Source organism: Patagioenas fasciata, chromosome 14 (assembly GCF_037038585.1).
Source record: "Patagioenas fasciata isolate bPatFas1 chromosome 14, bPatFas1.hap1, whole genome shotgun sequence".
In the NCBI taxonomy this organism is placed as follows: domain Eukaryota; kingdom Metazoa; phylum Chordata; class Aves; order Columbiformes; family Columbidae; genus Patagioenas; species Patagioenas fasciata.
The window spans coordinates 18,689,585-18,703,858 of NC_092533.1; the positions used below are offsets into that span (position 1 = coordinate 18,689,585).

General features: G+C 45.5%; 1 protein-coding gene across 1 annotated transcript; it reads left to right on the plus strand.

Moving 5' to 3' along the window:
- Positions 1 to 2,116: 2,116 nt before the first annotated feature.
- On the plus strand, positions 2,117 to 14,274 carry DNAJC18 (DnaJ heat shock protein family (Hsp40) member C18). Its single transcript, XM_065849195.2, has 7 exons — positions 2,117 to 2,273; positions 2,374 to 2,519; positions 3,642 to 3,827; positions 7,326 to 7,438; positions 8,397 to 8,506; positions 10,283 to 10,455; positions 13,215 to 14,274. The coding sequence occupies exons 1-7, from the start codon at positions 2,236 to 2,238 to the stop codon at positions 13,337 to 13,339; spliced, it is 891 nt and encodes a 296-aa protein (XP_065705267.1). The 5' UTR covers positions 2,117 to 2,235; the 3' UTR covers positions 13,340 to 14,274.

A 14,274-nucleotide genomic window follows, 5' to 3' on the forward strand; every position in this document is an offset into this window, starting at 1 on the left:
CCAACGCTCTCCATGAGCTTCCTGACAGCCCAGAACAGCAGCATCACCTTCCACCTCACCATAGCACCGAGAACCACCCTCGAGTCACCACAATAACGAGAACAAGCCTCCACTAGCTCTGCAGTGCAACACCCCATGTTTGGAGCCAGCTGGTTCACAACCTGAGCCAGCTCAGACTCAGTTGCCCATCACCTTTCATCGAATCACAGAATCATTTTGGGTGGAAAAGACCCTCAAGATCATCGAGTCCAACCATAACCCACCCCTGGCACTGCCCCATGTCCTGAGAACCTCATATCTGTCTGCCCAACCCTCCAGGGATGGTGACTCCAGCACTGCCCTGGGCAGCCTGTTCCAATGCCCCACAGCCCTTTGGGGAAGAAATTGTTCCTAAATCCAACCTCAACCTCCCCTGGCGCAACTTGAGGCCGTTTCCTCTGCTCCTGGTGCTTGTTCCTGGGGAGCAGAGCCCGACCCCCCTGGCTCCAAGCTCCTTTCAGGCAGTTCAGAGATCAGAAGGTCTCCCCTCAGCTCCTGTTCTTCAGCTGAACCCCCCAGGTCCCTCAGCCGCTCCCATCACACTTGTGCTCCAGACCCTCACCAGCTCCATTCCCTTCTCTCAACTCGCTCCAGCACCTCAAGGGTTTTCTTGGCGTGAGGGGGCCAAAACTGACCCCAGGATTTGAGGTTTGGCTTCACCAGGTCCCAGCACAGGTTCAGTCACTGCCCTGGGCCTGCTGGCCACACCAGTGCTGGAACCAGCCAGGATGCTGGTGGCCTCTTGGCCACCTGGGCGCACACTGGCCCACGTTCATCTGCTGTCACCAACACCCCCAAATCCTTTTCCACCAGGCACTCTTCCCTGAATCTAGCGCTGCATTTTACTGCCTACAGCAAGATACACCCTCACAAACTGAGCGGCCGATGCTGACGGAAGTATCCACACCCAGCCTCCGCGTGGCCCTGAGAGACACAATGTGCTGCTGGGTGTTTCTGGAGGTCTGAGCCGCTTTATTCCACAGTGTAACATACTAAAGCACCAACTCTGCAACTACCTTTGCCTCTGCCCACCATCACCACGACTTCCACTCGCGAGCTTCAGCATCACAGACCTCCAGAGCACCTCGAGTCCCAGTAGCGGTACCGAGATCCTGCCTTCTCCTGACACGAGCAGCCATCGGCCCTGAGGTGAACTGTGAAGTCAGGGAAAAAAAGATTAAGCCCCACAAAGATACCACAAATGCAGCTGAGAAGTGCCTGTGATATAAAATATTCCAGTAATTGTCAAGTGTTAATGAACCTCCCCTCCACAACCACCTCTGAAAGCTGGTGCCACACTTAATTTCCCTTCCTTTCAGCTCCTTCTTCCCACAGACTCTGCAGCCAGCCGGAGCTGGGTTCAGTCTGTCACTGGCCTCAGTTCACAGAGATGACTCACAAGGTCCTCTCCTAATGTTGGCCACAGGGAAAAGGGACGAGATCCTTGTGATCTCCCACTTTTATATGAGATATCACGTGAATGGGGTGGAATACTCGATCAGTTTTCAGTTCGCTACTTCTCGTTGCCCCTCTTGCAGGATGCACATTCATCCTTATCCATGGCCTCGCATTCCATTGCTGTGTCTGCCAAAAGCAACGTGTGAAATAGATGTGCTGTACGGCTTCCCAGGCATCTCTGCCGACCGAAGAACTTGGAATACGGGTCTGCTTTTTAATCAGTCTCTGCAGTTATTAACTTTTGTTGACTGAAGATGGTATATGGAGGTGCATGTCTATATCAGTGCACAGTTTGATCTGATAAAATGCGACAGCTTTTCAGGAAAATGCAGCTTTAGCCGACGGGCAAATTCACTAAAAGAGAAACTTGTTTTTAACAAAACCAGGACAAGCCTTCCTGCCCGTTACCCTGGTGTCACCTTCCAGGAAAGGAAGCAAGAATAGAGAAAGAGAAAGAACTTTGATAAGAACTTTTTTTATAAGGTTTTTCTTTTAATAAGAACTTCTATTTTTTATGAGGAACACAGGCCGAGGCTATGACGTCACCGATGCGCTATGACGTCACTCGGAGCCGCCCCCGCGCGGTGCGCGCTGGGTACCGCGTTCCCCGCGACGGGCCGGCGGACTCGCGTTCCCAGCGTCCCCCGCGCGGCCGCCGCCTCCGCGCACAAGATGGCGGCGCGGGCGGCCCGGGGCGCCGGGGGACGCTGAGGGGCCAGGGGCGGCCCCGGCGCCGCCATGACCTACACGGCGGAGCAGCTGGACGGCGTGAGGCGGTGAGAGCGGCGCGGGAGGGAGCGGGGGGGTGCGCGGTGAGGGGGTGTCTGAGGGGACGCGGTGTCTGAGGGGACGGGGTAACCCTGTGCTCCCTTCTAGAATCAAGCGCTGTCGGAACTACTATGAGATCCTGGGGGTGCAGAGGGACGCCAGCGAGGAGGAGCTGAAGAGAGCTTACCGAAAACTGGCCCTCAAATTCCACCCCGACAAGAACCGCGCCCCCGGAGCCACCGAGGCGTTTAAAGGTGAGGGGGGGCGGGCCTGGCGCTGAAAACGACATTAAAACGAGGACAGACCTCTTCGGACTTGGAATTCTGCGCCTTATTTATATAAGGCATCGTGGGGGCCCATGTAGCTTGTCCTTTTTATAGGCGTATATACACTGCCTCTGCAAAATCCCGCAGCTTCTCAGCAAGATTGACCTTTTAATTCTCAAAATAGAGATTTCCATTAAAGCAAAAGGAAACAGATCCCAAATCTCGTTCCTAGATGCTGTTAAAGATTCAGGGTGATGCTTGGAAATAATAGTGGCACATGCAAGAGGGCGTGGTGTTGTGTAATCAATAACTGCTCTGTGTCACGAATAAAAATAGAGACACAAGAAGATGAAATTTGAGTGTTTTGCGTCTGGAGTTTTCAGTAATGTTGCAATCTCAACCTGTATCACCAGTGTCAGCATCTCAACTCTCGCATCTTTTGCCTTTTCCATGCAGTGTAGCAGCTCTCTGCAGCAGCACCAAGAAAGCAAGATGTTTGTTCATAGTCCATTAAAACAGAGAGGTTTTGAAGGACTTTTTATGTGTGTTAGGGTTGTATTTCTCTGTGAGTTTGTTTGCAGCCACATTCTGTCAAAGAGCAAGGAAGAAGATGAACCAAACACTTGTAAAGTGTGAAATAGATCTGCTGTACGGCTTCCCAGGCATCTCTGCTGATGGAAGAACTTGGAATACGGGTCTGCATTTCAATTAGTCTGTGCAGTTATTAACTTGTGTTGGCTGAAAATGGTATATGGAGGTGCACTTCTATATGAGTGAGCAGTTTGATCTGATAAAATGTGACATTTTTAGTCTCTTGAAGTGGAGCTCTCACCTCAGTTTTGCAAATATTTCAGTTTTCTCCCAATACTTTAATGCTTTTGTCTTTCTCCTGGTGTCTGCGATAGCTGGAAATAGGTTCCATCACAGGTAATGCCAGCGTCCTAACACTTATTTTACAAAGGTGCTGCTTTCAAAAGTGACTCAAATCTTTGGCTGAGCACAAATTTTCTTTGCCTGTTTGGGCTTTTTTACTACTCTGCTTGTAAAAGACTGCGATCTGGCAATACGGTGCGGTCCACTGGCCTAACGCTGCTTTTCTTCACTCTCCAGCAATAGGAAATGCTTTTGCCGTTCTGAGCAACCCTGAAAAGCGATTACGGTACGATGAATTCGGAAGCGACCAAGAGCACGTCAGCACTGGCCAGGCCAGGCACTATAACTACTACACGGAATTCGAAGCGGACATTACACCAGAAGAAATATTCAATGTGTTTTTTGGTGGGCACTTTCCTACAGGTTGGTATCTGTTTGCAGCAGTTTTAAAACTGATACCAGACGTAAAGGAAATTCTCTTGGTGATCGGGGAACTGATTATACGTCTGAAAAGAGCAAAAACCTTTTTGGATTTGCTCTTTTCTCCCGTCCTGGCTTTTTATGCCTGGAAAAGCTCCCTTAACGCATGGTTTAAACTTCAGATTGAATTCCATTCCCCAAAAAAGCCCAAAGACCGACCTTGCCATGTAGGAGCACTCCTAGGAGAGAGGGCTGCCATAAGGTGACTCCTCTCACTGCCGGGGCACGTTCCTCACCTCCCAGCCCATCCTGGCGAATTCTGACAGTACAAGTTAGGGGTGAGATCATTTTAGTCTAACAAAGGGTTAGGCTGTTTGATTCCTGGCTAGGCAATGTTTTTTTATTCAACTTGTAGCCTCTACCCATTACAACCGCAGCACTACACCACCTGGAGAGTTTCCCGTTAGACTTAACGACATTTAACATTTTCACTTTTAATATTTTTTCCACTGAATAGAGGAAAAATGTGCGGTAAATGCAAAGCCACAAACCTGCCTGCAGAAGCTACAGAAATGAGTTTACCCCAACACAAACATTTCAGATTCAGAATTCCAGAAAACCTGGGGACAGCGAGGTGTCAGGAAAACCAGCACAGCACGGCAGCTCAGCACAAACTTGAGCTCAGGTGCACAAGTCCTACTTAATGTTGTGACAGTTTAAATCACATTCTCTTCATATCAGCTATCTGGACACCCTGTTACTAGTAATTCTCTTGCCAAGTAGAAACTGTCTCGACTTTGCTTATTTGGAAAATGACTGAAAGGATGATTTGCTATAATTTGACACTCATTTTTTTATTAGGAAAATGTACATAAATTCAGACCTAAACATTCTTTTGGCTAACTGTAGCTCACGACCATTCTTTTCGTCGTTGCTCTTCTTCCCTCTCTTGTCTGAAGCCAGCAGGGGTGTGGGAGGTAAAACGAGGTGGAAATGGGAAGGGACCAGAGGTATCTGCGGATGGTGATGTAGCGGGGACACCCGACTGCGTTCCAGTGCAGTGCGGCTCCTGGCGCCATGATCTCAGTGCTTCTATAATTAGGAAAACACAGGAGTTAATTTGGCTGGCGGCAGGTTGTGTATTGTAAAGAAATTAAAACTTGTTAGCTTGGAAAGCACCGCCTGCCAGGACAGTTACGGGTGCGCAGAATCCAGGAACACAGCAGCAGATCCACACCTGGAGCAGCTCCGTGTGCGTCTCGGTCCAGCCTCGGCTTTTGTGTTTGTAGTGAAAGTAGAAAGATGCTGCAAGATGAGTTTGGGTTAAAAGTAAATCTAAAAGGTATGGTGAGCCCAAGACAGTACCCGCCGGACTGCCTTAGCGCTCTCGTGAACCTTCTCACCTCCGAGGTGTGAAATAAAGCAACACACATCCATGCTCATTACTACAGGCTCAAAATAATCAGTTACGAGCCCTCTGTGTCTTATTCTGTGTGGTAGCATCTTGCAGCTAAGGGCACCTCAAATTGTTCTCAAAACTTGATGGGTAGATGTGTAAAGCGAGCCGAGCTCAGTGTTTGCACTGAGTTTGCAATTTTCCCATTTCTGACTTCCCGAGAAATCACAGCTGCGTGTGCATTTTGCCTCGGCCACCAGCGAGACGTGGCCCTCGTGGGACGTGACTGCTGTGTGGCTGCGGTGACAGGGGCACTCAAAGTCGAGGACAAGAAACCGAGGAGCCGCTGGAGGAATCTGGGTACTGGGCATGGCTGGTTTGACAGGTAGAAGAAGTAAATGGGAATTTTTATCAATGTAGCAGAGAATAGAAAATAAAACGATAATTTTATAGCGATAGCTCTTGGGAGTAAACAATAGTTTCCTTGCCAAAAGCATGTTTAGGTTTGGATTTATGTACATTTTCCTAATAAAAAAATGAGTTTTAAACTACAGGAAATCATTCATTCAGTTGTTTTTCAAATAAGCAAAGTCGACACAGAGTTTCTACTTGGCAAGACACTTACTAATAAGAGGGTGTCCAGATAGTTGATAAGAAGAGAATGTGATTTAAACTGTCACAACGTTAAGTAGAACTTGTGCACCTGAGCTCAAGTTTGTGCTGATCTGCTGTGTTGTGCTGGTTTTCCTGAAACCTCGCTGTCCCCAGGCTTTTTGGAGTTCTGAATCTGAAATGTTTGCATTGAGATAAACTCATTTCTGTAGCTTCTGCAGGCAGGTTTGTGGCTTTGCATTTACCGCACATTTTTCCTCTATTCAGTGGAAAAAATACTAAAAGTGAAAATGTTAAATGTCATTAAGTCTAACAGGAAACTCTCCACGTGCTGCAGTTGTAATGGGTAGAGTCTACAAGTTGAAATTCCTTCTCATTAAAAAAAATGCTCATGGAAGGAAAAGGAACTCCTGGCAGAAATTCCTTGGGAAACTTAGGATTTGGGGAAACTTTTTTCTCAGCACCCTGCAAACCCCATTCTTTGCTTCCCGCACTCGCTTCTGTATTTTTACAGCTTGATAAAGTATTATCTGTGCAGTGCTGAATGATAGAAACAATCTTTAAAGAAATGAAGTTTACTTTTTCAAGCTGGCCTTGCGTGGCTCTCTGGTGGAGCCTTGGAACAAACAACGAAACACGTTTTGACACAATAGGAAAGGTCATTTCCACCCACGTTCTTTGCAGAATTCTTTGGGACACTGAAAGGACAGTGTAAGAGTGTAAAATAATGTGACGTCTTTCCTAGGGCTTAAAAATAGATTCGCATTTCTGTTTGTCAAAAGGCCATAAATTTCAATCCTCTAACACAAAGACATTTTGCATTTCAAAAGAGGAGAGCACAGCTATTATTAAGATATTCATATGGTGATAAAATTGGAATTGAAACTTCAAATCAAAGCAGCACATGCAATTCTTTCCTCGGTTTAGAATTTTTAAAAATAAATCAGCTGCATTCAGGGTGCAGGAAAGGAAATCCTCAATTGTACTTTTTTTTTAACTCATTTGTTAAATCTCTTCACTTATTATAAAAATCATTAAGTGAAACTATTAATAGCATGAAGGAAGAGAAAGTAGAAATGAGTGTAGAAGACTGTATTCAGTAACTATGGGAAGCCATAATTCATGGCCTGAGTCTGGTGAAGCAAATACACTTTCCTGCTTAGAGCCTGGGGGTGCAACACAAGCTACGGCTTTGCAAGGGAATGTGACAAAACCAATATTAAAATACGAGATACAATAATAAGAATCATAGTGTGTTGCTGCAGTTTGATTTAAATGAAGATGAGCTTGGGGGCAAACCTTAAAATTTCTCTGGTATACTTTTTGGAATGACATATTATTTTGACATTTCAGTCTGAGGCGTGTTTGCACTTTTTACTCTCCAGTCTCACAACTGTAATTCAGGCCATGGATAATCAACTAGAAACTCTGAGAAATACAGGTGAGCGCTCCAACTGGGTGAAAATCACGACTCTCTTGGCTTCTTTTAACAGGAAATATCCATATGTTCTCAAATGTAGCCAGAGACGCGCACTATTATCCGCGGAGGCACCGAAATGAGAGAGTGTGGACACAGGAGCAGGAGGAGGAAGAAAACAGGCCACAGGTAGCCAGAAAGGGAGATCTCTTGGGCTTAAATATTAATATTTTACCAGAGCAAGGGGTCCACTTGCACATCTGAAGCCAGGACAGACTTTCTCATGCTTAAATGCTCAGGCTTTATCCTCAAATGGTTGTCCTGGCTTTTTGCAAGCTCTGGTGCAACAACAATTAGTCCACATAAGGGCTGATAACAGATACAGAAGTACTGGCTTGTCCTTGTGGGGTATGTAATCCTTCGGTAAATTCGCACCCGGTTTCTGCCCAGGTGCTGCGCGGGCTTTTTTCCAGCCTGGGGCAGGATGGGTCTGGGATACATTTCTACCAGCTGAAACCTCTAGATGAGACACAAGATGTCATTTGTTGCCGGCGTACACACACATGTGCCACCTTCCTTGGAAAAATCAAGTGAAGAGCAGAAATAAAGATCTGTGTTTTCTCTTGAATACTTTTTTTCCACTCTTTTGTTCTACCAAATTCATTCAAACAAAAAACCAAATCCATCCTGTCCCACATTATGCTACATGTGATCTCTTAAGCCTTTACTTTTCAGACATTTTAGCCAGTGTTTGAGCAGAGATGGAGATTTTTAAGGATGCAGGTGGCAAACTTCAGAAGATGTGCGCAAAGCAGGGGGCATAAATGAGATTTACAATGTGTTCCTTTGGTTTGGATTGTCCGTGACAAGCTCGGTGCTGTGGGCACCTATTGCCTTGTGGACAAAGCTGGAGCTGAAAGAAACGTCATGAAAATATAATTGGAAGAAAATGGCTTTCTGAGATTATTAGTAAAGGTTGTTTTGAAATTAAAATGTCATCCCTCTCAAAATTTGAAAGTGCTGCTTCTTATTTTCCTTTCAGTTTACATTTAATGCATTGATCTATGATAGACTGCCTTCTGTGAGCGGATATATCCTTTTCCATCTGTGTTTTTCCTTGTCCACTAATTATTGTCGTTCTTTTCAGAATTCATATTCTGCATTTATTCAGTTGATGCCAGTTTTCATCATAATAATAGTGTCGGTTATAACTCAGCTGATGGCCACTAACCCACCCTACAGCCTATTCTACAAATCGTAAGTCATTTAAAACCACATTTGTCTGCCCTTGGGTGTTTGCGATAAGGAGGTAGACGGAAGTTGGGCTTGATAGCGAAATGCACGTTAGTGTTCTGTCCTGCTCTTTCTAGAAAGCATTATCGTTTTGTAAATAAGGAAATACCAACAGCCTCTGAGAAGAAGCTTTACTGCTGCGAAGTTAACTGTGACGTGCTTTATATTCCTGTGTGCTGAACAAACAGAGGCGCCAAGCCCGGAGCGTTTCTTGACTGGTGTGAAATGGCTTTGCGCAGTGGCCCAGCAGCAGGAATGTGGGTGTAGCTCAGCCCTGCTCTGCCCAGGGACTGGGGACCACGCCGAGGGTCCCACGTAAAGCCAGGAAGAAATTAAGTGTGCAGTTGACAGTGTAAATCTGAATCTGCCCTGAAACCTGAGTTCCACTTGATAGAAATCCAAATCTGTTCTGAAACCCCTAATTCCACTGGAAGAATTGTCACACTCCACCGATCATTAAAGCCTTGAAATAAATAAAAGCCTTTCTGTCTGTACAGAGCAATAGCAGAGCGCTCCGAACACTCCCCTCTTGCAGCAAAATGACTTCAGTTTCTACCCGGATCCCCTCTGCCGCCATAGCCGCCCCTCGCCCTGTATCATATTTTACCACAAGATGTCAGTGTGTGAACCCAGCGTAAGAGGCTGCTTGTTTTTTGGTTTGGGTTTGTTGTTTTGTTTTTTCGGAGGGTGTGAAACCTCCCACGCTGCCCTGGAGCAGCTAATCTCTCCCTCTTTGCTTCGCCACCTCCCCTCCTGCTGTTGATTTGAGATAGTCAGGCCTCGTACACAGCCTGTGTCCCTAAATTGTATCCTTAAAAAAACCCCAAAAGCCTAAAAACTAGCAGCAATTGTTACATAAGGCAAGAATACACCTCTGGGAAATAGCGGGAGAGAAGGAAAAGGGGAGTCCAGGAAACAGAAGGGGCAAACCGGATTCCGTTGAGTAGAGTGTAACCCTCATGTTTTGGCCGCCTGCCTCTTTCTCTGGGCGGTGGTTTGGAAAAAGAAACGCCTGGGTATCTTTGCTCAAATAAGGAAATGCACTAGAAGAGAATAGTTGAATCCAGCGGCTGTGTCGGAGTTGTTGATTCTACCTACAGGGTGTTATTTGGGATATTCCGTGCCCCATTTCTCTTGATGATTATAAAACCCTACAGGAAAGTGTAACTCAAATCTCCCCTGCGAATTCTCATTTCTGCTAGAGGATGCAGAAACCAGGAGAATCCAGAACCAATTGCATCATACAGTACTGGGCTGTGTGCCTTGCCTATATATCTATATTTGTCGTCAATTCCCGTGGATTTCTGGACCTAGTTTGCCAGAAATTACCAGCAAAACTACAAGAAAACGAACGGAGCTTCCGTCCGCAGATAAAATGTGCTCTCGTGTTTCGGAAGTGTCTGGACTGAGCTGTGAGAGCACACACACACAGAGTATTCGGAAAGAGCTGTGTCAACTCTGAATCAGTTCTTTGTAAATATTTCCAAGTATTAGGTATTTTCACTGTGGTTTTAGAGGTGTGGAGCGGGGCCGAGTGACTTGTGTTTGTAGTGCGCAGTTTGCTGTGCCCGAGACTTGTAATTTCCCTGTTGGGTGGTTGAGGGAGCTGCAGTCCTGCAGAAAGCAGCTGTAAAGGAGGTGTTGAAAACCCTGTCCTCTGGAAATGGTAACGTGGAGAAAAACCTTTCGATTTCTTTACATCTGAACCGCTAAACTGCTTTCCTCACGATGTTTTCACAGGTCCATAGGCCACGTTATAAGCAGAGAAACAGAGAACTTGCAGGTGCCTTACTATGTCGATAAAAACTTTGAAAAGAATTATCAAGGAGCAGAACTTCAAGAGCTTGAGAAAACGGTCGAAAAAGATTACATAGACTATATTCAGACCAGCTGCTGGAAGGAGAAACAGCAAAGTAAGTGATTTTCGTTCCCGCCTCTGACCCAGCGGCCGTTGTGCTTCACAAGGCGCTGCCCTTTTTAGCCTCATTTTCCGACACGTGGAACGTCTCAGACCTTGCGCTGGTATTTCTCACATCTCTGTGAGCGCTGAATTCACTCTTCTTGGGGGTCTGTCAAAATTAATTGCAGTTGATTCTGAGAGACAAGCGGAAAGTAGATTTCACCCTTTGAGACATTTTGTTTCCATGCAGTGTTTATGCTTGAATAGCTCTAAGCGATGATGCTTTAAACGTATCATCTCCCACCTTGTCTAGCTCTGTCAGGTTGTTAGGGCTAGAAAAGTTCTCGAAACATCACCTGTTCCACATTTCTTTTGCTGGAGCAGAATAACTTTTGCTTTGCCTGGTTCCATCAGAAGATCCAAGTTTTTCTTGAGGACTTCATCAGCAGAGCGTGTGCCCTATTTGGGTGCTTTTGGTGATCTCGCAGTGGACTGCACGACCAGTATCAGTTTCAAAAAGCGTGCTTCTGGGCTTTTTTGGTGCACTTATTTGCATTTTCTATCTTTAGCTGAGTTTGAGGTTGCGTTTTTTACCATAGTCGGGATTGGCTTTTAAAACCAACTGAATGCGGAAAGGGAGGACACAAAAACGTGACTGTTCACAGTTCTCACATCAGTCCAAAGTCAATCAGTGGTGCGTATAAAACCGTGTACTTTAACCCCATATTGTGCTATTTGTTAATTACCACTCTTCTAGTTCATTTAAAATAGAGCAAATCCCTGCTCCTTCCGTAGCGGTACAAAAGAACAGCAATCAAATGACAAGGACTAGCTGAAGATGGGTGGTTGTGACTGATTTTTCTGAAGAGCTCATCACCTTAAAATGAGTAAAGTCAATGTCAAACGGTCCTCAGCACGCTACTAAAACCTGACTTTGCGCTTGTTGATGGTTTCTTCACCCGTTGCATCATTGTGGGAGCCACACGTGCTCTCAACAAGACTTGTTCAATCCTGTGCCAGACCTAGCGCAGTGTTGTGACTCAAACTGCTAATAGGTTTTGGATGGGAAAAGTTTTGTTTTCGTCCAGAGACTATTTTGTTCTGTATTACATAAAAGTTACTAATCTTTCTTTTAAAGAGAAATACATAGATATAGACTCCGAAGTTGGAAAAGAACCCGTAATACGAGACCATAAAAGCCCGAACAATCCCTTAGTTCTTGGTGTGCTCGGTTTGTGATCTCTGAGCATCGGTGCTGGCAGGAGCAGCCCCGAGGCAGAATGTGCCTATTAATAACCATCACTGTGGCTTCATGCCTGGGCTTGCCTTAGAGATAGAATCTATTCCTTACAGAAAGAAAAAAAGCCTTTTAATTGACTTTGTGCGACTGAAAGTTGACACGTTCTCTCCTTCCCAAAAACTGTGAGCGAGGAGTGCGGTGCCGCAGAACTGGTAGTGGGAGAGGGGGAAGTGATTGAGCGCCAAGTAGAGACTTTATTAGTCACGCATCTGCAAATGTATTTACAAGGTCCACAATTAGCAGCAGCCTGAAGAGACCACTGTAATTAAAAAACAAAGAAAATTCAGATTGATTAGCGCCTGGGCCAGCGAGCAGGTAATGAACAGAGCCCAGGCTGTGCTAACTTTAGTCCGGCCAAGTTTGTAAAAATAAACCACGAATACAAGATGGAGCGTTGTGGAGAAGTTCTCTGGAGATGTTGAGGCAGTTCTTAGCTGTTGTTCCATAACTGGGTCCATTAATTCTTGTTTAAGTGTTGAACTTCATGTCGTCAGCTTGGTTTATTTTGTCCATTGAATGTACATTTGTTTTGTGCACTGCGGGTGCATTTCTCTTAAGCACCAGCAAAATGAACATAGGTTAATTCTGTAAGAACAGATCGACTTTTTATTCAAGTCCTTGAGTTTGTGACTCGAAAAGTGTTAGCTGGTGTCCAACTACGTTAACTAAAACTTCAACAGAAACGGATGTATCGGTGTCTTGTCACTTGTGTCACCGTTCCTGCCTTTGCAGCAGAACAGCGTCTAAAAGTGGCATCTGCTGTGGTTTATGGCACTTAAATTATAAAACCTAAAAACTGATGCCTGATCTAAAAGGAAATGTTGATGCCTCTCAGTGCGTGAAGCTTTTCAGTGAAGAGGTGAAGGGTCAAATGGTTTAAATTTCAGTGGGACAGAGACATGGGATGTCAGGCATGAAGGGACCTGTTGAAGCTCTTTCCACTTTGAATTATTTCATAGAATGAGGGGCTTGTAAGATACAGAAAAGCTCTTTGAAAAATTGTCATCAGGCAGCCCGTGCTTAGGGAAATTCTGACCTTTTCAGAAGCGAATCGCTGCTGTTCTCTTAGGTGCTTCTAATCCTGGATCTAAATTACTCTTCAGGGACAAAGTTATATTAAGACTTCTTTAGCTAATCAGACAAAGAAATTTCTCTCAGTTACTGGGGGGAAATAATTTAAACAATGGGATTACTTCAGTTTCAAGAAGAAAGGGGGAAAAATAGGCAAAGAACATTTGAGAGGCCTTTCAGAGGAGTCCCTGTCACCTTCCTGTAATTGATTAAACCAAACAATTATAAAGCCTTCTGGGCAAACCTCTTGCCATGATTAACATGCCCAGTTTCACTGAAGCAAAGTGAATTAAAAAAAACCCATGCCATGAGGAAAACAAAGCACTGAGAAACTGTTCCTTAAAGCAGACTCACGGCTTCATCCTAATATATATATATATATATCCTTTTTCATCTTTCAGAGTCTGATTTGTCCAATTTGGCCAAGCTGTACAGAGACGAGCGGTTGAAACAGAAAGCGGAATCGCTGAAACTTGAGCACTGTGAGAAGCTCTCCAGTCTGATTGGGATGCACAAAGGGGGCTGAGCGGGACACACACCTTCTGTAGTTTTATTTATTGCTGGTTTAACTTATGTTTTTATTTTCCTTTGTATAAAAAGGGAAGGAGTTTCTTGTAAAGAGTCTGAATATTCGATTCCTTCTGCATAAAGTGCAGAGGTGGGCCGGCACCAGCTGCAGAGCCGGTGCTTGCTGTTATATATACTGTACACTGGATTTGGTTCCAAGGACCAGTGGCACTTTGTAAATTAATTCCGTGGGAGGCACTAGTAGTTTGGAACCCGTCTTCGTCCGTGCTTTGTCTGCCGTCCAAACGCTGTGTGCTTCCTGGGACAGCACGCACATGTCTTGGCTTTCTGTACTTTCTATGGAGCTGCGATTCTCTCAACTGGACGACGTCGGGATGAAGCGCGAGTGTGGCTCTGCAGCGCTTCACGGTGGGGATTCAGGTGGAAGGCGCCGTGTTTCCGTTCGACTGTAACATGCAGTGTTGAATTCAGAAGAGTTGAGCACCTGCTGAAGGTGAACACATGAGCTCCAAACTCTCCAGGCTGTCACAGGGACATAACCCTGTGCTGGTCTGACCGGGACCGTGTGCTGGTCTGACTGGGACTGTACTGGTCTGACTGGGACCGGGCCCCTTCTGTTCCGTTGTGAGGCAACACACGGAGATGCCGACACCGACATCGCACAAAGAGATGAGTCTGTGAATGGTACCGATTCCCATATCTGCCAGATTGTGGAGGAAGGACACCCGTATTTATTTTCTCATCTGTTTCCAGTGGCGTATTTTTCAAGCTGGCTGTTAAATTCTGATTTTTATCTGCCAACTCTTCTCCAGCTGTTACAGGGGTCCCGCTTTTCCTGGTACGGTTTTGATGTAGCATATTTTTACTCTGTTGAGCAGTTCTGAATGTTTCACTGTAGAGATCAGTATTGCAAAGAAACAGCTCCATGTCGTA

Coding starts and splice junctions, on each gene's coding strand:
- DNAJC18 (XM_065849195.2), top strand. CDS start 2,236: ATGACCTACACGGCGGAGCAGCTGGACGGCGTGAGGCG. Junction 3,828..7,325: donor TGGTGGGCACTTTCCTACAG/GTTGGTATCTGT, acceptor TTCTTTTAACAG/GAAATATCCATATGTTCTCA. Junction 7,439..8,396: donor AGGAAGAAAACAGGCCACAG/GTAGCCAGAAAG, acceptor CGTTCTTTTCAG/AATTCATATTCTGCATTTAT.